Below are 25,196 nucleotides of genomic sequence, written 5' to 3'. Positions count from 1 at the left end.
TACACAACACAACACAACACTACACAACACAACACTACACAACACAACACTACACAACACAACACTACACTACACTACACTACACTACACAACACAACACAACACAACACAACACTAAACAATTATTGGATGGGCACTTCTAATGTAAATCTATGGCAGCACCCAGTGGTGGAAAAAGCCAGGCGGCTTAAACCTCGTAGCTCTCTATGTAGATTTTGCAGTGACATAGTGTCCCCATGAGTGACAGAACACTGAGCCAATCACGGCGCAACTAGAGAAGATTACTAACCCCTACACTCTGTATTTTTTGCTGGCTGTCCCTCGCTGGCTCTCCCTCCTCCACTGCATTTTGGAGCGGCCTTACTCAAGAAAGCAAAAAGAGACTACTTTATTAACTCAGTACATTTCATTTTTTTTTACATTGTTTGCAAACTGTTATGTGTCATGACTCTCATGTGTGGATCCAAGGATCGGGTTACAGTGGGTCAGCGTGGGGGGATTAATGTGGGGGTTTTATGACACCTGACGTCGATCGTAAATTGTAATGCAGCAGACCGACTCCTTCCTGGTTTCTAGTTTGGGTGAATGGAATGTTCTGTTTTTACAGAAGATGTTGCCGCCCAAAACTTCAACATCAAACAATGGACACTGTGACAATATATTTCAACATCCGAATGTTGGGAATGATGAGAGATGGAATATGGAAAATGTAGTTTTTGTGATGCCATTAAAATTGTTGAAAAGACATTATAATAAAAACATTGTAACTTGAAGAGCATTTACACAGTGTATAGGTTTATATTCTTTACGTTGTGTAGAAAATATCAAGGATATTTTTTTGTGATTGATTATAGGATTGTGATTTTAGTTCTATAACGAGATCATAGTAATTATGATGCCTTGCCTCGTAACTAGCCACGCCCCCAGAGAGCGTTTTACCCGAGGGTATAAAAGATTGAGTTAAAAACGAACATATCAGACTAAAACGGACCACAGCTGCAGCGAGGTCTATGGTAGTCACGACCCCCGGAACGCAACACGAGGTTGAAGAAGACAAACGATCCTCTAACGATCCGATGCTACGGTTGAGCACTGTATCTAAGAAGGGGAATCAAGATCATCCGGTTATTCTCTTCAAATCATCGTCGCCTACCACTGCTCTCATCACCACTGCTTACGTCCCTGCATATCAGTCCCTTTCAGATGATCCCCCCCCCCCCCCAATTAATTTTGACCTGACGTTCCCCTTTTTACCCATGTTTTAGACATGAGGCGTGACATCAGGCTCCTCCCACGAGAAGCAGTGCATGATCAATAACACCCTCAAAAATGAGATCTGCTGGAAGTGATGTACTCTCTCATCTGGCATTTACCAGAAAAGGAAGATCCACACAACAAAAGGGGCTAAGAAATAATTTACATTTGTATGTAATATAACCTATTCTGGCAGCCTAGTGTGTGTGTGTGTGTATGTGTGTGTGTATGAACTATGTGGAATATTGGCTTCCTTGAAAACAGTTACTGACAGGAGTACCGATGAGAACGCTGATTCAGTGCCCCAACCAAAAACTGATTGGAATAAAAAAAGATTTACAAGAAACTTACCTTTATTTAACTAGGCAAGTCAGTTAAGAACAAATTCTTATTTTCAATGACGGCCTAGGAACAGTGGGTTAACTGCCTGTTCAGGGGCAGAACGACAGATTTGTACCTTGTGAGTTCGGGGATTTGAACTTGCAACCTTCCGGTTACTAGCCCAACGCTCTAACCACTAGGCTACCTAGCTACCTGCCGCCCCAGATGTCCACTGATCAGTGCCAACTTTGGGAGCATGTGGTCCTTGACAAAATCCTGCAGTCCAGCAATATGTGTCTCCCAGCAGTCGTCATGGGAATGGTGATGGAGGCTTTGGTGGTCCACACGACGAAGAAGCAAGAGTCTCCTTCCAGTGATGTACACCTGCCCTTGGACCTGGTCTCCTCCTCCTGGATATAGAAGTCCTTCGACTTAAATGCCTCTGCAATGGTTCAATGGTAAGGTCGCCTTGCACCATACGGACACTTGACGTCCACCACTGCCGTGGTTCCCACCAGACCGTCCGGTGAGGCAGGATCCCAGACCCAAAGCCCTGACTCCTGCATATCCATCCCTGTAGACATTTTGAATGCCTTGATACCTTCATCTTCATTATCTGGGTGGCAGGGTAGCCTAGAGGTTAGAGTGGTGGGCAGGTTCAAGTTCAAATCCCCCACCCGTAGCACGTGCTCCAGTAGGTATATCTCACTGGTCATCCCCAAAGCCAACACCTGCTTTGGCCGCCTTTCCTTCCAGTTCTCTGCTGCCAGTGACTTGAACGAATTGCAAAAATCGCTGAAGCTGGAGACTTATATTTCCCTCACTAACTTTAAACATCAGCTATCTGAGCAGCTAACCGATCGCTGCAGCTGTACATAGTCCATCTGTAAATAGCCCACCCAATCTACCTACCTCATCCCCATATTGATTTTATTTACTTTTCTGCTCTTTTCTACACCAGTATTTCTACTTGCACATCATCTGCCCATTTATCACTCCAGTGTTAATTTGCTAAATTGTAATTACTTCGCTACTATGGCCTATTTATTGTCTTACCTCCTCACACCATTTGCACACACTGTATATTGACTTATATATTGACTTTTTTTCCTATTGTGTTATTGACTGTATGTTTGTTTATTCCGTGTGTAACTCTGTGTTGTTGTTTGTGTCGAACTGCTTTGCTTTATCTTGGCCAGGTCGCAGTTGTAAATTATAACTTGTTCTCAACTGGCCTACCTGGTTAAATAAAGGTGTTCTCAACTAGCCTACCTGGTTAAATAAAGGTGTTCTCAACTAGCCTACCTGGTTAAATAAAGGTGTTCTCAACTAGCCTACCTGTTTAAATAAAGGTGTTCTCAACTAGCCTACCTGGTTAAATAAAGGTGTTCTCAACTAGCCTACCTGTTTAAATAAAGGTGTTCTCAACTAGCCTACCTGGTTAAATAAATGTGTTCTCAACTAGCCTACCTGTTTAAATAAAGGTGTTCTCAACTGGCCTACCTGGTTAAATAAAGGTGTTCTCAACTAGCCTACCTGTTTAAATAAAGGTGTTCTCAACTAGCCTACCTGGTTAAATAAAGGTGTTCTCAACTAGCCTACCTGGTTAAATAAAGGTGTTCTCAACTAGCCTACCTGGTTAAATAAAGGTGTTCTCAACTAGCCTACCTGGTTAAATAAAGGTGTTCTCAACTAGCCTACCTGGTTAAATAAAGGTGTTCTCAACTAGTCTACCTGGTTAAATAAAGGTGTTCTCAACTAGCCTACCTGGTTAAATAAAGGTGTTCTCAACTAGCCTACCTGGTTAAATAAAGGTGTTCTCAACTAGCCTACCTGGTTAAATAAAGGTGTTCTCAACTGGCCTACCTGGTTAAATAAAGGTGTTCTCAACTAGCCTACCTGGTTAAATAAAGGTGTTCTCAACTAGTCTACCTGGTTAAATAAAGGTGTTCTCAGCTAGCCTACCTGGTTAAATAAAGGTGTTCTCAACTAGCCTACCTGGTTAAATAAAGGTGTTCTCCACTAGCCTACCTGGTTAAATAAAGGTGAAATAAAAAGAAAAAAGAAAATAAAAAAATAATGGGGAAAAAAGGATTGGAACCATTACCGGGTTTTAACGCTAGGTTTTATGGGTATTATGACACTTCCACTGTGCCGGACTACATGGAGGAGGTCAGAGACTGCCAGGACAACAATCTCTCCCTCAACGTCAGCAAGACAAAGGAGCTGATTGTGGACCACAGGAAATGGAGGATCAGGCACGCCCCCCATCAACATCGATGGGGCTGTAGTGGAGCAAGTCGAAAGCTTCAAGTTCCTCGTGTCCACATCACTAAGGAATTAACATGGTCCACATAAACCCACACAGTTGTGAAGGGGGCACGACAGTGCCTCTTCCCCCTCAGGATGCTGAAAAGATTTTGGCATGGTCCCTCACATCCTCAAAGACCTCTATACCAGGCGGTGTCAGAGGAATGGCCCAAAAAATGTCAGACTCCAGCCACCCAAACCATAGACTGTTCTCTCTACCACCGCACGGAAGGCGTTACCAGTGCACCAAGTCTGGAAACCAACAGAGCCCTGAACAGCTTCTACCCCTAAGCCATAACACTGCTAAACAAGACTGCTAAATAGTTAATCAAATGGCTATCATTTTTTGCACTAACTCACTTGCACTGACTTTGCACACATACTGGACTATACCCACACACTCACACATACTCACGCTGACACCCCAACACACACATACTGGACTCTACCCACACACTCACACATACTCACACTGACATGACACCCCAACACACACACTCACACATACTCACACTGACACCCCAACACAAACATTCACACTAGGGGAGGCTGCTGAGGGGAGGACAGCTCATAATAATAACTGAATGGCATCAAACACCTGTGTTTATACCTTCGTACTGATTCTGCTCCAGCCATTAGATCGAGCCCGTCCTTCCCAATTAAGGTCCCACCAACCTCCTGTGATACACACACTCACACACACATCCATACTGATGCCACACACACTCACACACACATCAATACTGACGCCACACACACTCACACACATGCATACTGACGCTACACACGCGTTCATACCCACCATATACAGTGCCTTGCGAAAGTATTCGGCCCCCTTGAACTTTGCGACCTTTTGCCACATTTCAGGCTTCAAACATAAAGATATAAAACTGTATTTTTTTGTGAAGAATCAACAACAAGTGGGACACAATCATGAAGTGCAACGACATTTATTGGATATTTCAAACTTTTTTAACAAATCAAAAACTGAAAAATTGGGCGTGCAAAATTATTATTACTTTCAGTGCAGCAAACTCTCTCCAGAAGTTCAGTGAGGATCTCTGAATGATCCAATGTTGGCCTAAATGACTAATGATGATAAATACAATCCACCTGTGTGTAATCAAGTCTCCGTATAAATGCATCTGCACTGTGATAGTCTCAGAGGTCCATTAAAAGCGCAGAGAGCATCATGAAGAACAAGGAACACACCAGGCAGGTCCGAGATACTGTTGTGAAGACGTTTAAAGCCGGATTTGGATACAAAAGATTTCCCAAGCTTTAAACATCCCAAGGAGCACTGTGCAAGCGATAATATTGAAATGGAAGGAGTATCAGACCACTGCAAATCTACCAAGACCTGGCCGTCCCTCTAAACTTTCAGCTCATACAAGGAGAAGACTGATCAGAGATGCAGCCAAGAGGCCCATGATCACTCTGGATGAACTGCAGAGATCTACAGCTGAGGTGGGAGACTCTGTCCATAGGACAACAATCAGTCGTATATTGCACAAATCTGGCCTTTATGGAAGAGTGGCAAGAAGAAAGCCATTTATATCTTTATGTTTGAAGCCTGAAATGTGGCAAAAGGTCGCAAAGTTCAAGGGGGCCGAATACTTTCGCAAGGCACTGTAATACTGCTGCTACCGTCTATTATCTATCCTGTTGTCTAGTCACGTTACCCCTACCTACAGTATACTGCTGTTACTGTCTATTATCTATCCTTTACCCCTACCTACAGTATACTGCTGTTACTGTCTATTATCTATCCTTTACCCCTACCTACAGTATACTGCTGTTACTGTATATTATCTATCCTTTACCCCTACCTACAGTATACTGCTGTTACTGTCTATTATCTATCCTTCACCCCTACCTACAGTATACTGCTGTTACTGTCTATTATCTATCCTTTACCCCTACCTACAGTATACTGCTGTTACTGTCTATTATCTACCCTTTACCCCTACCTACAGTACACTGCTGTTACTGTCTATTATCTATCCTTTACCCTTACCTACAGTATACTGCTGCTACTGTCTATTATATATCCTGTTGTCTAGTCACTTTACCCCTACCTACAGTATACTGCTGTTACTGTCTATTATCTACCCTTTACCCCTACCTACAGTATACTGTTGTTACTGTCTATTATCTATCCTTTACCCCTACCTACAGTATACTGCTGTTACTGTCTATTATCTATCCTTTACCCCTACCTACAGTATACTGCTGTTACTGTCTATTATCTACCCTTTACCCCTACCTACAGTATACTGCTGTTACTGTCTATTATCTATCCTTTACCCCTACCTACAGTATACTGCTGTTACTGTCTATTATCTATCCTTTACCCCTACCTACAGTATACTGCTGTTACTGTCTATTATCTATCCTTTACCCCTACCTACAGTATACTGCTGTTACTGTCTATTATCTATCCTTTCCCCCTACCTACAGTATACTGCTGTTACTGTCTATCTATCCTTTACCCCTACCTACAGTATACTGCTGTTACTGTCTATTATCTATCATTTACCCCTACCTACAGTATACTGCTGTTACTGTCTATTTTCTACCCTTTACCCCTACTTACAGTATACTGCTGTTACTGTCTATCTATCCTTTACCCCTACCTACAGTATACTGCTGTTACTGTCTATTATCTATCATTTACCCCTACCTACAGTATACTGCTGTTACTGTCTATTTTCTACCCTTTACCCCTACTTACAGTATACTGCTGTTACTGTCTATTATATATCCTTTACCCCTAACTACAGTACCTATATGTACATAAGGTAGCTACATATACCTCATACCCCTGCACATTGACTTGGTACTGATACTCCCTGTATATAGCCATGTTATTACCTCGTACCCCTTCACATTGACTTGGTACTGATACTCCCTGTATCATAGCCATGTTATTACCTCGTACCCCTTCGCATTGACTTGGTACTGATACTCCCTGTATATAGCCATGTTATTACCTCGTACCCCTTCACATTGACTTGGTACTGATACTCCCTGTATATAGCCATGTTATTACCTCGTACCCCTTCGCATTGACTTGGTACTGATACTCCCTGTATATAGCCATGTTATTACCTCATACCCCTGCACATTGACTTGGTACTGATACTCCCTGTATATAGCCATGTTATTACCTCGTACCCCTGCACATTGACTTGGTACTGATACTCCCTGTATATAGCCATGTTATTACCTCGTACCCCTGCACATTGACTTGGTACTGATACTCCCTGTATATAGCCATGTTATTACCTCGTACCCCTTCACATTGACTTGGTACTGATACTCCCTGTATATAGCCATGTTATTACCTCGTACCCCTTCGCATTGACTTGGTACTGATACTCCCTGTATATAGCCATGTTATTACCTCGTACCCCTTCGCATTGACTTGGTACTGATACTCCCTGTATATAGCCATGTTATTACCTCGTACCCCTGCATATTGACTTGGTACTGATACTCCCTGTATATCGCCATGTTATTACCTCGTACCCCTGCACATTGACTTGGTACTGATACTCCCTGTATATAGCCATGTTATTACCTCGTACCCCTGCACATTGACTTGGTACTGATACTCCCTGTATATAGCCATGTTATTACCTCGTACCCCTGCACATTGACTTGGTACTGATACTCCCTGTATATAGCCATGTTATTACCTCGTACCCCTGCACATTGACTTGGTACTGATACTCCCTGTATATAGCCATGTTATTACCTCGTGCCCCTGCACATTGACTTGGTACTGATACTCCCTGTATATAGCCATGTTATTACCTCGTACCCCTTCACATTGACTTGGTACTGATACTCCCTGTATATAGCCATGTTATTACCTCGTACCCCTGCACATTGACATGGTACTGATACTCCCTGTATATAGCCATGTTATTACCTCGTACCCCTTCACATTGACTTGGTACTGATACTCCCTGTATATAGCCATGTTATTACCTCGTACCCCTGCATATTGACTTGGTACTGATACTCCCTGTATATAGCCATGTTATTACCTCATACCCCTGCACATTGACTTGGTACTGATACTCCCTGTATATAGCCATGTTATTACCTCGTACCCCTTCGCATTGACTTGGTACTGATACTCCCTGTATATAGCCATGTTATTACCTCGTACCCCTGCGCATTGACTTGGTACTGATACTCCCTGTATATAGCCATGTTATTACCTCGTACCCCTGCGCATTGACTTGGTACTGATACTAGCTACGTCATTTTTACTCCTTATTCGTTATTCACTGTGTATTTATTCCTTGTGTCATTATTTAAAATGTTTATTCTATTTTCTCTCTGCATTGTTGTAGATGGATCCGTAAGTAAGCATTTCACTGTTAGTATACACCTGTTGTTTACGAAGCATGTGACGAATACGATTTGATTTGATAAAAAAATAAGATAAGATAGATTTTGATTCAAGAATAGGGCTAGCTAGAAGAACGTGTGAATGAATTTATTTTCATAGATGAAATCAATTCTAATCATATTTCATTCATATTTTGAACATATGTGTTATGTATACTTGCAATAGGCTCCATTCCCTGTAACAATGTTTCGAGATTTGAATTCCTGGGTTGTGCTTCGGCTCTGGTACGTCACACAAGTTGGCTCCATGTTGTCTGGGGGTCACTTCACGACAGAGAGAGGGGCAACTAATAGAAAGTGTGTACGCAAGTTATATTGCAATCCCTACCAAATGAATTGACTTACTTGTGTTCCCGTGACACACGTTTTCCAGCTGCTATCTTTTCTACGGCACTTGTCTTTTCACCTTAGAAAAAAATGATCAAGTTATTTGTATCCTAGTGAGAATCACGTCAAGCCGTTTGCACACCCCCACAACAAACTGAAACAAACGCCATTGAACAAAAAGCAGAGTTGGTGATATGTGCTCCGGCTCATCTGTGTGGCGTTTTGTTTTGTCTCATTCGACACGTCCAATCGGCGTTTGATAAGACAGTGGCTACAGCTGCTCCAATAGATTCTGAACTGGAACTGGAAGGAACAGCCACTAGTGGGCAGTCTTCCTTCACACGTAGCAAGTTCTCTTATGATGAGACAGCCTGACAGAGACAGACAGGAAGGCAGACAGACAGACAAATTCCCAACAATATATTAAACAGTGGAATATTGAAGATAATTTATTTTAAAAAATGAAGCATGTAGATTAAATTATATCTTAATCAGACAATGGACATGATACAGCTGTAACCTATGCTGCCCTACCAAGCAAAAAATAGTAAGTGCTCTTTTTTTTTTTTTTAAACAGGCAAATCAGTTAATAACAAATTCTTATTTACAATGACGGCCTACCAGGGAACAGTGGGTTAACTGCCTTGTTCAGAAGGGCAGATTTGTACCATATCAACTCAGAGATTTGATCTACCAGGGTAGCCTAGTGGTTAGAGTTCAAACCCCCGAGCTGACAAGGTACAAATCTGTCGTTCTGCGCCCTGAACAGGCAGTTAACCCACTGTTCCTAGGTCGTCATTGAAAATAAGAATTTGTTCTTAAGTTCTTAACTGACTTGCCTAGTTAAATAAATAGCAACCTTTCAGTTACTGGCCCAATACTCTAACCACTAGCCTACCTGCCACTCACTGCATGGATCTGAGAAAAATTGCTTTGGTTTTACACTAACTATGCAGTTACTGCTAACATGACCCCCATTTTCTCCAAAACACAATACAATAGAGGCAGGATACTTGTCCACATGATTAAGCATATATTTAATGTAGCAAAAAATGACATTAACTCATTTTCGACCATTTTCGACCAGTTACAGTCTTTTTTGCTTGGTAGGGCAGTTTGGGAGAATCATGTACCTACAGTATCCTCAGAATGAAAAAGCCTAACAGTAAGATAAGGCTGTCGGGGAGGTAATGCTGTCGGGGAGACCCAAACTCCTTCAATTGGTTCTAGAACAGAACTACGAGGGACGGCGCGTTCTGCAACAGAATGTAAGTACACAGCAATGTAAATAACAGACGAAAGAGACATGGTGATACTGTATTCCCAAGGCTTGAGGTACAGAAAACCTGTTTGGTGTCTGTCTGTTTTGTGGTTTTCATTCATTCATTATCTCTCATTTATGTTAATATCTTTTTTTAATATGGTTTAAAATAGGACTACAGTTTACTCTGTCCTCCTTTATTTACTTAGCCTATGGGCTATTATTTTAGCCAATAAGGTCTCCTGAGTGGCGCAGCGGTCTAAGGCACAGCATCTCAGTGCCATGGGGTGTTACTACAGACCCTGGTTTGATTCCAGGCTGTATCACAACCGACCGTGATTGGGAGTCCCATTGTGTGGCGCACAATTGGCCAAGTGTTGTCTGGGGTAGGGCCGTCATTGTAAGTAATAATTTGTTCTTAACTGACTTGCCTAGTTAAATATATATATTTTATGTCCCATGTTCTATGAATCACCCAATACACAGATACTCTCCCTTTGATGGAAGGAAATTAATTGGTTTGTAGATCTTCATTGACAGCTCTTTCACAATAACGCAAGAGATACAATACCTATTTGATCTGTTCCCTAAATTACCGTCCGCATCTTGGGTGTTCTCTTGACATAAGTGGGCCATTGTAGGTCAAGCCTGGCCAAGCCTGGTCAAGTTAATAGGGTGTATCAGAGGGCAATAGGTGGACCACAGATCAACTATGGTACAGGGAGGCTGGAGGCCTTCCGTTCTGGGGAGAGACATCTGCCTCTATCAACACAGAGAGAAGGACATCATCCTATGTAACAAGTCTCTGAGGAGCAAAAGCTTAGTCCCAGATCTGTTTGTGCTGATCATCAATATGGTGATCACTGACCTTTAGGAGTTGGAAATACAGCATAGACTGACCTGGGGCCCCACAAGGGTGCGTTCTCAGCCCCCTCCTGTACTCCCTTTTCACCCACGACTGCGTGGCCACGCACGCCTCCAACTCAATCATCACGTTTCCAGACGACACTACAGTGGTAGGCTTGATTACCAACAATGACGAGACGGCCTACAGGGAGGAGGTGAGGGCCCTCGGAGTGTAGTGTCAGGAAAATAACCTCGCACTCAACGTCAACAAAACAAAGGAGATGATCGTGGACTTTAGAAAACAGCAGAGGGAGCAGCCCCCTATCCACATCGACGGGATAGTAGTAGAAAATGTGGAAAGTTAAGTTCCTCAGCGTACACATCACGGACAAACTGAAATGGTCCACCCACACAGACAACGTGGTGAAGAAGGCGCAACAGCGCCTCTTCAACCTCAGGAGGCTGACGAAATTTGGCTTGTCACCAAAAACACAAACTTTTACTGATGCACAATCGAGAGCATCCGGTCGGGCTGTATCACCGCCTGGTACGGCAACTGCTCCACCCACAACCGTAAGGCTCTCCAGAGGGTAGTGAGGTCTGCACAACGCATCACCGGGGGCAAACTACCTGCCCTCCAGGACACCTACACCACCCGATGTTACAGGAAGGCCAAAAAGATAATCAAGGACAACAACCACCCGAGCCACTGCCTGTTCACCCCGTTATCATCCAGAAGGCGAGGTCAGTACAGGTGCATCAAAGCTGGGACCGAGAGACTGAAAAACAGCTTCTATCTCAAGGCCATGAGACTGTTAAACAGCCACCACTAACATTGAGTGGCTGCTGCCAACATACTGACTCAAATCTCTAGCAACTTTAATAATAAAAAAATTGGATGTAATAAATGTATATCACTAGTCACTTTAAACAATGCCACTTTTTAAAATGTTCACATAACCTACGTTACTTATCTCATATGTATAGACTGTACTCTATACCATCTTGCCTATGCCGTTCGGCCATCGCTCATTCATATTATTTATATGTACATATTCTTATTCATTCCCTTTACACTTGTGTGTATAAGGTAGTTGTTGTGAAATTGTTAGATCACTTGTTAGAGATTACTGCACAGTCAGAACTAGAAGCACAAGCATTTCGCTACACTCCACATTAACATCTGCTAACCGTGTGCATGTGACCAATAAAATTTGATTTGATTTGGTACCAAGCTATTAAAAAAAAACTTTAGGTATAACTGGTGAATGTTAGGTCAAGACTCCCTCTTCACTGATGTCGTGAAACATCCTGCTCTGTCAGAGACGAGTGATCATTGTTGTAATTTCAACTTTTAATATAGGAAGAACAAAGCTCTTAGGCTTAGTAAGCTACCTGTCTTTCCTCTACTAGGAAGGGTAACAGCTGTCTTCAGGCATGATAATGTTATGGCTAGGTGTCTCGAAGAAGTGTTTAAAGCCACGGAAACAGGACCAGTAGAGGAATACATGAGGTGAAAGCAGTACTAATACCATGGTGTTTTTAATAGTACCCCACGTGCTCCATGTTACAGGGCTAATAACGGGCGCTAGGCCGACTTCATCATAGTCCGAGAGGGCACAGAATAAATGAAACAGAGGATTGAACTTAAACAATGGGCACATTGACATAGAAACCCTCTGAACTTGCATGACTTTTGCTTTTAAAATGGTGTGCCAATCTACCATGTCTTGCTGAAACAATATACTGTAGGCTACTAGTAGCAATAAATAACGTAATAAACTACATGACATCCAGCAACAACATTAAGTCTCTACATGTTTGGTTACGAATGTAATAGTAAAGATGTAACAGCAGTATTTTCTCCCGGACGGTCTTCGCTCCATCTATTACCTTGAGCTCTAAGTCTCGTATAGAATCCGAACTCTGACATTCCAGAGAGTTCTAGAATCCGGTGGGAATTCCAGAGCTCTAAAGAGTGCCGTGACCTTTGCCTTCTCCATAATCTGTCTCATAATATTTAGACTTGTTAAATTGTTTCTTGGCATCCAGACCAGTCAGTGGCCTTCAGTTCCTGAGCAGGGCTCCTAGTCAGTGGTCTCTCTGCCCCCTGTAGCTCCAACAGCTTGGTAGTGTCTGCTCGAGAGTGTAAAACACTTTTGGAATGTTTCATTCATTGTTCCGGATCATTTGCCGGGAGACCTGCCAACTGGGAGCTAGCTATTGCATGCATATATCTGTCTCCCCCTCTCTCCCTTACAACACGGCCCTTCCCAGGCGCTCAACCAAGAAACTGGAACTCACAGTAGGGGTTCCTATGTTCTAAATTCTTTACAAAGAACAATTCTTCCTCCCCCCCCAGAGAAAATACAGAAACAAACTTCAAATAGTTTTTAAAACTTAACATTAAAGTCAATGTTAGTGAGTGGTGAGTTGAAGGTATCGGTCTTGGATTCAATTATTATTGATATCACATGGATGAGATTTAACTTTGAAAAATGTCCCAATTCAGTTTTCAGTTCCTGTACAGTGAGGAGTTGACGTTGTTCTACAGATGGACCTGTGTCGGTGGTTTTCAGCAGGAGTTTGTCTTAATTCAAACAAAAGAAAGACATTGTTCTCAGACATTTTTGCCCATCTACCATTCCAGTGTTTAATTGCCATATTGTAATTACTTCACCACCATGGCCTATTTATTGCCTTAACTCCCTCATTTTCACTCACTGTATATAGACTTTGTTTTCTTTTGTTCTACTGTATTATTGACTGTATGTTTTGTTTATTCCATGTGTAACTGTGTGTTGTTGTATGTGTCGAACTGCTGTGTTTTATCTTGGCCAGGTCGCAATTGTAAATGAGAACTTGTTCTCAACTAGCCTACCTGGTTAAATAAATGTGTTCTCAACTAGCCTACCTGGTTAAATAAAGGTCTTCTCAACTAGCCTACCTGGTTAAATAAAGGTGTTCTCAACTAGCCTACCTGGTTAAATAAAGGTGAAATGAAAATAAATAAATAAAACATTGAGTATGGTCCGTCCCAAAGGCCCCCTGTGTCCTATACAGTACACTACCTTTTTGACCAGAGCCCCTATGGACCATGGTCAAAAGTAGGACTTTAAACAGGGAACAGGATGCCATTTTTGATGTAGATAATATAGTGCCGTGCCAATATCTTGAAACACTTAGGTGTCGTCATGGATAGAACTTGAATAAATTCCCAACAAACTACAAAATGAACATTTAATTTTTTTGGGGATGTGCAGACATTGCTCTTTGGTTTCCACACATAAATATATTGCTACAGTGTGTTACAAATGGAAAGCATGTGACATAACTATGGGTGCATTATTGTTTTCAACAGGTTTAATGGAAGAAAGAAAAAATATCAAAGAGAAGCAGAACTTATTTGCATATGCCCGAATAGCTTTTCCGTTCCAGCCTAAATATGAAAACATACTACATCTGTCATATCAAAACAAAATACAGTATATATTTCTCAAGAAAATCCACTCTGCGTTTACATTTAAAAACAGAAGTCACGTGTGAACATTCAAAACACTTTTCATGAAACTACAGTATACGTAGTCATAGCTAGTCGCTGTGCTTTGGTTGTCCCTTTTTCACATCAAAGAAAATACACAAGTAATTCAATTCTTTGGTCTTTGGTATATGAAAGCAATTATGCAAGATATTCCACTAAAATATACCCCAACTCTGTCTTCATCTAGAGATTGGTTAATATTTACCATCTTCGACAAAATGTGATCCATTACACTTTCTATTTTTACCCCCAGATAAGAATATATTCCATAAACAAACAGGAACAATCCACTGATTTGTGTTGATGTTTATGTTTTTCTCTTCATTTACTGGATGCGAGTCATCGTTCTGCTGGAGATACTTTTCCTGACCTTCTGGAAGAGATCATCTGAAACAAAAGATCAAAACAACATTTAACACCAGTTCAACAGTAGTTTGTTTTGTGGAATGCACCACACCAGACTGTGAGAGATCCAAGAATATGTACCATTTTTGACTCCGATTCTTGAGTCCGTCTGTGAATAAAGGAATACAACAACATTTACAGTTGAAGTTGGAAGTTTACATACACCTTAGCCAAATACATTTAAACTCAGTTTTTCACAATTCCTGACATTTAATCCTAGTAGAAAATCCCTGTCTTAGGTCAGCTAGGATCACCACTTTATTTTAAGAATGTCAGAATGAAATGTCAAAATAATAGTAGAGAAAATGATTTCTTTCATCACATTCCCAATGGGTCAGAAGTTTACATACAGTCAATTAGTATTTGGTAGTATTGCCTTTAAATTGTTTAACTTGGGGCCTCCCGGGTGACGCAGTGGTTAAGGGCGCTGTACTGCAGCGCCAGCTGTGCCACCAGAGACTCTGGGTTCCGACACATTGGTGCGGCTGGCTTCCGGGTTGGATGGCGCTGTGTTAAGAAGCAGTGCGGCTTGGTTGGGTTATGTATTGGAGGACGCATGACTTTCAACCTTCGTCTCTCCCGTTGTAGCGATGAGACAAGACAGTAGCTACTAACAATTGGAAACCACGAAAAAGGGGAGAAAAAAGGGGTAAAATTCACACACAAAATTTTTTTTTTGTTTAACTTGGGTCAAAAATTTCAGGTAGCCTTCCACAATAGGCTGGGTGAATTTTGGCCCATTCCTCCTGACAGAGCTGGTGTAACTGAGTCAGGTTTGTAGGCCTCCTTGCTCAGTTTTGCCCACACATTTTCTATGGGATTGAGGTCATGGTTTGTGATGGCCACTCCAATACCTTGACTTTGTTGTCCTTAAGCCATTTTACCACAACTTTGAAATATTTATTTATTTATTTAACCTTTATTTAACTAGGCAAGTCAGTTTTTAATGACGGCCTAGGAACAGTGGGTTAACTGCCTGTTCAGGGGCAGAACGACAGATTGTCAGCTCGGGGATTTGAACTTGCAACCTTTCGGTTACTAGTCCAACACTCTAACCACTAGGCTACCCTGCCGCCCCTGTATACTTGGGGTCATTGTCCATTTGGAAGATCCATTTCGACCAAGCTTTAATTTTCTGACTGATGTCTTGAGATGTTGTTTCAATATATCCACGTAATTTTTCTTCCTCAAATATGCCATCTATTTTGTGAAGTGCACCAGTCCCTCCTGCAGCAAAGCACCCCCACAACATGATGCTGCCACCCCCGTGTTCTTGTTCCTCCAAACATAACGATGGTCATTATGGCCAAACAGTTCTATTTTTGTTTCATCAGACCAGAGGACATTTCTCCAAAAAGTACAATGCAAACCATAGTCTGGCTTTTTTAAGGCGGTTTTGCAGGAGTGGCTTCTTCCTTGCTCAGTCGATATTGGACTCGTTTTACTGTGGATATAGATACCTTTGTACCTGTTTCCTCCAGCATCTTCACAAGGTCCTTTGCTGTTGTTCTGGGATTGATTTGCACTTTTCGCACCAAAGTACGTTCATCTCTAGGAGACAGAGCGTGTCTCCTTCCTGAGCGGTATGACGGCTGCATGGTCCCATGGTGTTTATACTTGAGTACTATTGTTTGTATAGATTAACGTGGTACCTTCAGGCGTTTGGAAATTGCTCCCAAGGATGAACCAGACTTGTGGAGGTCTACAATTTTTTTTCAGAGGTCTTGGCTGATTTCTTTTGATTTTCCTATGATGTCAAGCAAAGAGGCACTGAGTTTGAAGGTAGGCCTTGTAATACATCCACAGGTACACCTCCAATTGACTCAAATTATGTCAATTAGCCTATCAGAATCTTCTAAAGCCCTGACACAATTTTCAGGAATGTTCCAAGCTGTTAAAAGGCACAGTCAACTTATTGTATGTAAACGTCTGACCCACTGGAATTGTGATACAGTGAACTATAAGTGAAATAATCTGCTGTAAACAATTGTTAGAAAAATTACTGTCATGCACAAAGTAGATGTCCTAACCGACTTGCCAAAACTATAGTTTGTTAACAAGAAATTTGTGGAGCGGTTGAAAAACGAGTTTTAGTGATTCCAACCTAAGAGTCTATAAATGTCTTACTATCATGGAAGAGGCAGTCCTGATGGGGTCATCAGCCTGTTCCCTGTCAACCTTAGGAGCTGGAGGAGAGAGAACAAGCCCGGGTTAGAATGACAATTGGAGGATAATACAGTATGCCATATACAGTAATGTGAGATGGTTAATTCAGTATTTATGGACAGTGAAGCGATTGCTCTTACACAGTGGCTTTATGATGGCTCCCACAGCATGGACAACTCCATTGGTGGCCATCAAGTCGGCTTCAACCACTGGGACCTTGTTGATGTACACGGTCTGGTTCCTCTGAAGAAGAAAAAGATACAAGGTGATATAGTATAAGTATAATATATAGTATAAGGTGATACTTAATATTTTCATAACAGGGGTTCACGACAATCAAGTCATGTTGAAAGAATGTACAGTACCAGTCAAAAGTTTAGACAAACCTACTCATTCCAGGGGTTTTCTTTATTTTTTACATTGGCATACACTACAATGTGAGATGGTTTGGGATGACTCGGACCGCAGAGTGAAGGAAAAGCAGCCAACAAGTGCTCAGCATATGTGGGAACTTTTCCAAGACTGTTGGAAAAGCATTCCAGGTGAAGCTGGTTGAGAGAACGCCAAGAGTGTGCAAAGCTGTCATCAAGACAACGGGCGGCTACTTTTAAGAATCTCAAATATTAAATAGATTTTGACTTGTTTAACACTTTTATGGTTACTACTACATGTGCTATTTCATAGTTTGATGTCTTCACTATTATTCTACAATGTAGAAAATAGTAAAAAATGAAGAAAAACCCTGGAATGAGTAGGTGTGTCCAAACTTCTGACTGGTACTGTATATCAATACATTGTGCACAATGTAAATGATGTAAGTCATAGAAGTACACAATAAAAAAAGTAGCATTTTCTCCACTGAAAACAAAATCTTAAATAGTAGACTGGTTTCATAAACTGGTAGTACATGTTATACTGGTAGTACATGTTAATACTGATAGTACATGTTAATACTGATAGTACATGTTAGTACTGGTAGTACATGTTAGTACTGGTAGTTCATGTTAATACTGGTAGTACATGTTAATACTGGTAGTACACGTTAATACTGGTAGTACATGTTAATACTGGTAGTATATGTTAATACTGGTAGTACATGTTAATACTGGTAGTTCATGTTAATACTGGTAATACTGGTAGTACATGTTAATACTGGTAGTACATGTTAATACTGGTGGTACACATGTTAGTACTGGTAGTACATGTTAGTACTCTTATTACATGTTAATACATGTTATAGCAGTACTAACATGTACTACCAGTATATGTTAGTAGCCTTTCAGTTCAGATCATGTTAGTACATGTTCATATTGTTATTACATGTTAGTACTGGTAGAACTGGTGGTACACATGTTAGTAGTATCAATATCAAACATTGTGTTGCAGGATCAAATTGTTCCAGGATCGTGTGTTCTAGAATCGTGTGTTCCAGGATCGTGTGTTCCAGGATCGTGTGTTCCGGGATTGTGTGTTTTAGGATCGCGTGTTCTAGGATTGTGTGTTCCAGGATCGTGTGTTCCAGGATCGTGTGTTCCAGGATCAAACAGTCATGAGGGCCTACTGTACCATGTTCAGCTCCAGCTTGTCTCCCTGCAGAGGCTTCAGTCTGGTATGGGAGCCCACTCCTCCACTGACCAGAATCTCCTTAGCCATGTGGTACTTCAAAACACTGGCCAGCTCCTGGGGGTTGCCTAGACAACAAGCTGATATTAGACACCTACCAGATCATGTTGTATCTCTATGGTCTAGACGTTTACAAACAGAGGAAACTGAGGAACACTGCTGAGGAATGAATGCTTAAAAAGTGAAAAGGAATTGGTTGTGCAACATGGAACTGATGAGTTAAGGTACTTTGTATAACTTTAGCATTACAGCTACATTCTCAAGTCATTCAACATGAAGTCATTGAACATGATGTCATTCAACATGATGTCATTGAACATGATGTCATTCAACATGAAGTCATTCAACATGAAGTCATTGAACATGAAGTCATTGAACATGAAGTCATTGAACATGAAGTCATTCAACATGTCATTGAACATGAAGTCATTCAACATGAAGTCATTGAACATGAAGTCATTCAACATGAAGTCATTCAACAAGTCATTGAACATGAAGTCATTGAACATGATGTCATTCAACATGAAGTCATTGAACATGAAGTCATTCAACATGAAGTCATTCAACATGAAGTCATTGAACATGAAGTCATTCAACATGAAGTCATTGAACATGAAGTCATTCAACATGAAGTCATTCAACAAGTCATTGAACATGAAGTCATTGAACATGATGTCATTCAACATGATGTCATTGAACATGATGTCATTCAACATGAAGTCATTGAACATGAAGTCATTGAACATGAAGTCATTGAACATGAAGTCATTGAACATGAAGTCATTGAACATGAAGTCATTGAACATGAAGTCATTGAACATGAAGTCATTCAACATGTCATTGAACATGAAGTCATTCAACATGAAGTCATTGAACATGAAGTCATTGAACATGAAGTCATTCAACAAGTCATTGAACATGAAGTCATTGAACATGAAGTCATTCAACATGAAGTCATTGAACATGAAGTCATTAAACATGAAGTCATTCAACATGAAGTCATTGAACATGAAGTCATTGAACATGATGTCATTCAACATGTCATTGAACATGAAGTCATTCAACATGAAGTCATTGAACATGAAGTCATTAAACAAGTCATTGAACATGAAGTCATTGAACATGAAGTCATTCAACATGAAGTCATTCAACAAGTCATTGAACATGAAGTCATTCAACATGAAGTCATTCAACATGATGTCATTCAACATGAAGTCATTCAACATGAAGTCATTCAACATGAAGTCATTCAACATGATGTCATTCAACATGATGTCATTCAACATGATGTCATTCAACATGATGTCATTCAACATGATGTCATTCAACATGAAGTCATTGAACAAGTCATTGAACATGAAGTCATTCAACATGAAGTCATTCAACATGATGTCATTGAACATGAAGTCATTCAAAAAGTCATTGAACATGAAGTCATTGAACATGAAGTCATTGAACATGAAGTCATTCAACATGAAGTCATTGAACATGAAGTCATTGAACATGAAGTCATTCAACATGAAGTCATTCAACATAAAGTCATTCAACATGAAGTCATTGAACATGAAGTCATTCAACATGAAGTCATTCAACATGATGTCATTGAACATGAAGTCATTCAAAAAGTCATTGAACATGAAGTCATTGAACATGAAGTCATTGAACATGAAGTCATTCAACATGAAGTCATTCAACATGAAGTCATTGAACATGAAGTCATTCAACATGATGTCATTCAACATGATGTCATTCAACATGAAGTCATTCAACATGAAGTCATTCAACATGAAGTCATTGAACATGAAGTCATTGAACATGAAGTCATTGAACATGAAGTCATTGAACATGAAGTCATTCAACAAGTCATTGAACATGATGTCATTGAACATGAAGTCATTCAACATGAAGTCATTGAACATGAAGTCATTGAACATGAAGTCATTCAACATGAAGTCATTCAACATGATGTCATTCAACATGATTCTATTTGTCTAAACGTGTCCTGCTCATCTAAACAGTTGTTGATGCAAAACAGTTAGGCAATCATTAACAAACAACAGTGTTTATTCATTACACATTATTTTATATACCCCAAAAACAGTAATTGTAGCTGCAGTATACTGTAGGTAGGTCATACTGTAACTGAACAACTGGCTCCAGTTAACCACAGCTGTTTGGCATTCATATGTGTGCTAGCATCCAAGATGTATTCTACCATGTCATCATTTCCTGAGTGTAGATAGGTTATTAGGTTCATTCAAACAGTTCTGTCTGTCTGCCGAACATATTTTCACTGTGGGACAAATCAGATTGTCCTTAGGTATCATTGATTTTTCTTCGCTGGAAAAGTACAGTGTTTTGCAAAGCAAGTCATGTGAAACCTGTTCACAGTTTGGTTGTTTGTAAGGCAGGATGCCAGTCACCCAAATACACTACATAAATTATATACACTACACACATATGACATACACTACACACATATGACATACACTACACATGACATACACTACACATGACATACACTAGACATGACATACACTACACAAATTATATACACTACATATATGACATAAATCACTACATATATGACATATATGACATACACTACACATATGACATACATATGACATATGACATACACTACATATGACATACACTACATATGACATACACTACACATATGACATACACTACACATGACATACACTACACATGACATACACTACATATGACATACACTACATATGACATACACTACATATGACATACACTACATATGACATACACTACATATGACATACACTACATATGACATACACTACACATATGACATACACTACACATATGACATACACTACACATATGACATACACTACACATATGACATACACTACACATATGACATACACTACATAAATTATATACACTATATATGACATACACTACATATGACATACACTACACATATGACATACACTACACATATGACATACACTACATATAACATACACTACATAAATTATATACACTACACATATGACATACACTACACATATGACATACGGCATACACATATGACATACACTACATATGACATACACTACATATGACATACACTACATATGACATACACTACATATGACATACACTACATATGACATACACTACATATGACATACACTACACATGACATACACTACACATGACATACACTACACATGACATACACTACATATGACATACACTACATATGACATACACTACATAAATTATATACACTACATATGACAAATTATATACACTACATATGACATACACTACATATGACATACACTACATATGACATACACTACACAAATTATATACACTATATATGACATACACTACATATGACATACACTACACATATGACATACACTACACATGACATACACTACACATGACATACACTACACATGACATACACTACACATGACATACACTACACATGACATACACTACACATGACATACACTACATAAATTATATACACTACACATATGACATACACTACACATATGGCATACACTACATAAATTATATACACTACACATATGACACACACTACATATATGACATACACTACATATATGACATAAATTATATACACTACACATATGACATACACTACACATATGACATACACTACATATATGACATACACTACACATATGACATACACTACATATATAACATAAATTATATACACTACATATATGACATACCCTACACATATGACATACCCTACACATATGACATACCCTACACATATGACATACCCTACACATATGACACACACTACATACACAACATACATGTGATAGAACACATATGGCGGAGAGGTATCTGTTATAATTCTCCTAGTCTTACATACCAGACCTCAACCCTGTATTCTCGTTTGAGACTGGCTTTGTTCTAGAAAAACTAGAATGACTGGAGCCAGGGCTGTCCTTACCCATGAGTTTGTTGAGGTCAGCCTTTGGCAAGGCGCTGAAGGCATCGTTGGTGGGAGCGAACACGGTATGGGGACCGGCCTGGTTCATCAGCTCTGTCAAGCCAGCCGTCTGGATGGCACCGACCAACAGACTGGAAAAAAGAAGGGAACACACACTCAGAAAGACCACCCTCAGAGCAACAGAGAAGACTTGACAACTGACTGATTTCCAACACACACAGTTTGCTAAAAAAAAAATCTTCAGAGGAAAAAAAAAGAGGACTTCAGTTGACTATTGGGAAAGTTTTTACCACATCGAAGAGTTGTGGTTTCTGATGTGCCAAATATACCAAACATGTATCAGTTGAATCATGGCAGAACAGAACAGATCAATGGTAGTGAAAACACACAGAGTAAACGGAAAATAACCAGGACTCTGAACGTGGGTGGAAATGAAGCAGCATATTGCCTTTTGAGCCTTTCAGTTCTGGAAAAACCATTAAGACGCTTGGAGGCCTATAGCTACAGGAGAAGAACACACGCAGTGCTACGTAGGTGTCACGTTCTGACCTTTATTTCCTTTGTTTTGTATTTTATTTAGTATGGTCAGGGCGTGAGTTGGGTGGGCAGTCTATGTTTGTTTTTCTAGGTTTTGGGTATTTCTATGTTTTGGCCTAGTATGGTTCTCAATCAGAGGCAGGTGTCATTAGTTGTCTCTGATTGAGAATCATACTTAGGTAGCCTGGGTTTCACTGTGTGTTTGTGGGTGATTGTTCCTGTCTCTGTGTTTGCACCAGATAGGACTGTTTAGGTTTTCACTTTTCTTGTTTTGTTTAGTCTGTTCATGTATAGTTGTCTTTATTAAAAACATGAATAATCACCACGCTGCATTTTGGTCCGCTTCTCCTTCACTACAGGAAAACCATTACAGTAGGCAGAAGCTACACTGTTAAAATGAAGTGTATTGTAACACCAAAACCAGTGGCAACTGAGCTGCCACCAACTTGAAGGAGACAGAAACCCTTCACTTTGCTGGAGTATTGAAACACATCATCCTGAGATGTTCTGAAACATTACAGGGTGTGTCGTAACACCACTTAATCAAGTGTTGTGCAACACCTTGCCAGGGACTAGGAGCACTAACTGAAAAAAGATTGAAAACACTATTGTGGTGTTTCGTGTCCTGTTCAGCGCAGAATTAGATACCGTCTCTTTTGGTGTAGTTTCCTCTCTCTAAAGCTTCTAAACCCCATTATGATGTTTTGAATCCTGTCTAGTGCAGAATTAAATCCCTTTGTCTGGTGTCTTAATGGTAACATTGTTTTACGTATTTGATAATTTGCCATTTTATACCGGTTTGGCAGGCACTGTGTTTAAACCACTGGCACAAACTGGATGTAGAACTGCAAGACATGAGGATTCTGTACTTGCCTCTTCCACTGACAATCGTGAATGTCGGAATTTATTTATTTTATATTTTACCTTTATTTTACTAGGCAAGTCAGTTAAGAACAAATTCTTATTTTCAATGACGGCCTAGGAACACTGTTCAGGGGCAGAACGACAGATTTGTACCTTGTCAACTCAGGGATTTGAACTTGCAACCTTCCGTTTACTAGTCCAATGCTCTAACCACTAGGCTACCCTGCCGGAATGTGTGCTGTGCTCATTGAACGTCAATTTGTCTTGACGGTTTCGATATGCGTTCATCACAATCCATTACACCTCGTGGCACAACAAGCTTAATACTAATTTAGAAATATACTTTTCTTTCTTCAAAACATTCATACCACATTGTGTGAAAGAATCAAAAAGTCAATGTTTAAAAAAAAAAAAAAACACAATCCTCTAAAAACAGAATCACGTGGCAAGATAAGGAAATGCAATGTGGTTTAAACAAAAGACTTCCAATGAGTTCAATCTTGTTGGTTATACTCATGAAAGATAATTATGTTTTTAAAACCTGTTTAGGCTGGTGCGAATTTTCGCAGCTTTTTGTTAAAAATCGCGCAACATTTCAACGTCCTGCTACTCATGCCAGGAATATAGTATATGCATATGATTAGTATGTGTGGATAGAAAACACTGTCTCTAAAGTCTCTAAAACTGGTTAGATCATGTCTGTGGCTATAACAGAACGTGTTTAGGAGTAAAAATCCCAAGGAAAACTGTTCACAAAAAAAAAAAAAAAAAATCCATCTGCCAGTCTATGGATTGTCTACGGCAAGGAAAAATAGATAGGGCCTTGTTTGCAATGCCTACAGCTTCCACACGATGTCACCAGTACTGGGATTTCATTGGTACTTTATCCTTGGTGGGATGACGAATAGGCACTTCCTGTCTTGGGGTACACCGAAGGAAGTTATGAAAGGGAAAATATGGACGATGATTTCAAGACTTGCTGCTATCGAATACAGATCGCCCCGTGATCAATTTGATCGATTATTAACGTCTATTAATACCTAAAGTTGGTTTACAAAAGTAGTTTGAAGTGATTTGTAAAAGTTTATAGGCAACTTTTAGTAATTTTATACACTGACGTTGCGTTTTGGAAAGGAGCTTTTTCCTGGATCAGACGGGCTTCATAAATCAACATTTTGGGCATACTTTGACGGATTTAATCGGGAAAAATACCCAATTGTGATGTTTATGGGACATATAGGAGTGCCAACAAAGAAGCTCGTCAAAGGTAATGAATGTTTTATATTTTATTTCTGTGTTTTTGTGTAGCGCCGGCTACGCTA

At 40.1% G+C, this 25,196-nt stretch overlaps 1 protein-coding gene across 2 annotated transcripts in view; it reads right to left on the bottom strand.

The window, feature by feature from the left end:
• Positions 1-13,970: 13,970 nt before the first annotated feature.
• The window catches only part of tgfbi (transforming growth factor, beta-induced), a 31,945-nt gene continuing 20,719 nt past the window's right edge, over positions 13,971-25,196 (bottom strand). The window contains exons 12-17 of one of the 2 annotated variants that reach the window (XM_036943436.1): positions 22,474-22,604; positions 18,423-18,547; positions 16,997-17,099; positions 16,818-16,876; positions 14,772-14,799; positions 13,971-14,672 (exon numbers count right to left, since the gene is read on the bottom strand). In XM_036943436.1, the coding sequence (XP_036799331.1) occupies positions 14,611-14,672; positions 14,772-14,799; positions 16,818-16,876; positions 16,997-17,099; positions 18,423-18,547; positions 22,474-22,604 (508 nt within the window). In that variant the 3' untranslated portion in view covers positions 13,971-14,610. The remainder of the gene's footprint in view (positions 14,673-14,771; positions 14,800-16,817; positions 16,877-16,996; positions 17,100-18,422; positions 18,548-22,473; positions 22,605-25,196) is intronic. The other variant, XM_036943437.1, reaches the window with a different exon arrangement.

The sequence above is a fragment of the Oncorhynchus mykiss genome, chromosome 14 (genome assembly GCF_013265735.2).
Source record: "Oncorhynchus mykiss isolate Arlee chromosome 14, USDA_OmykA_1.1, whole genome shotgun sequence".
In the NCBI taxonomy this organism is placed as follows: Eukaryota; Metazoa; Chordata; class Actinopteri; order Salmoniformes; family Salmonidae; genus Oncorhynchus; species Oncorhynchus mykiss.
The sequence above is the reverse complement of the archived record's forward strand: the minus strand, read 5'-3'. Positions and strand labels throughout refer to the sequence as shown.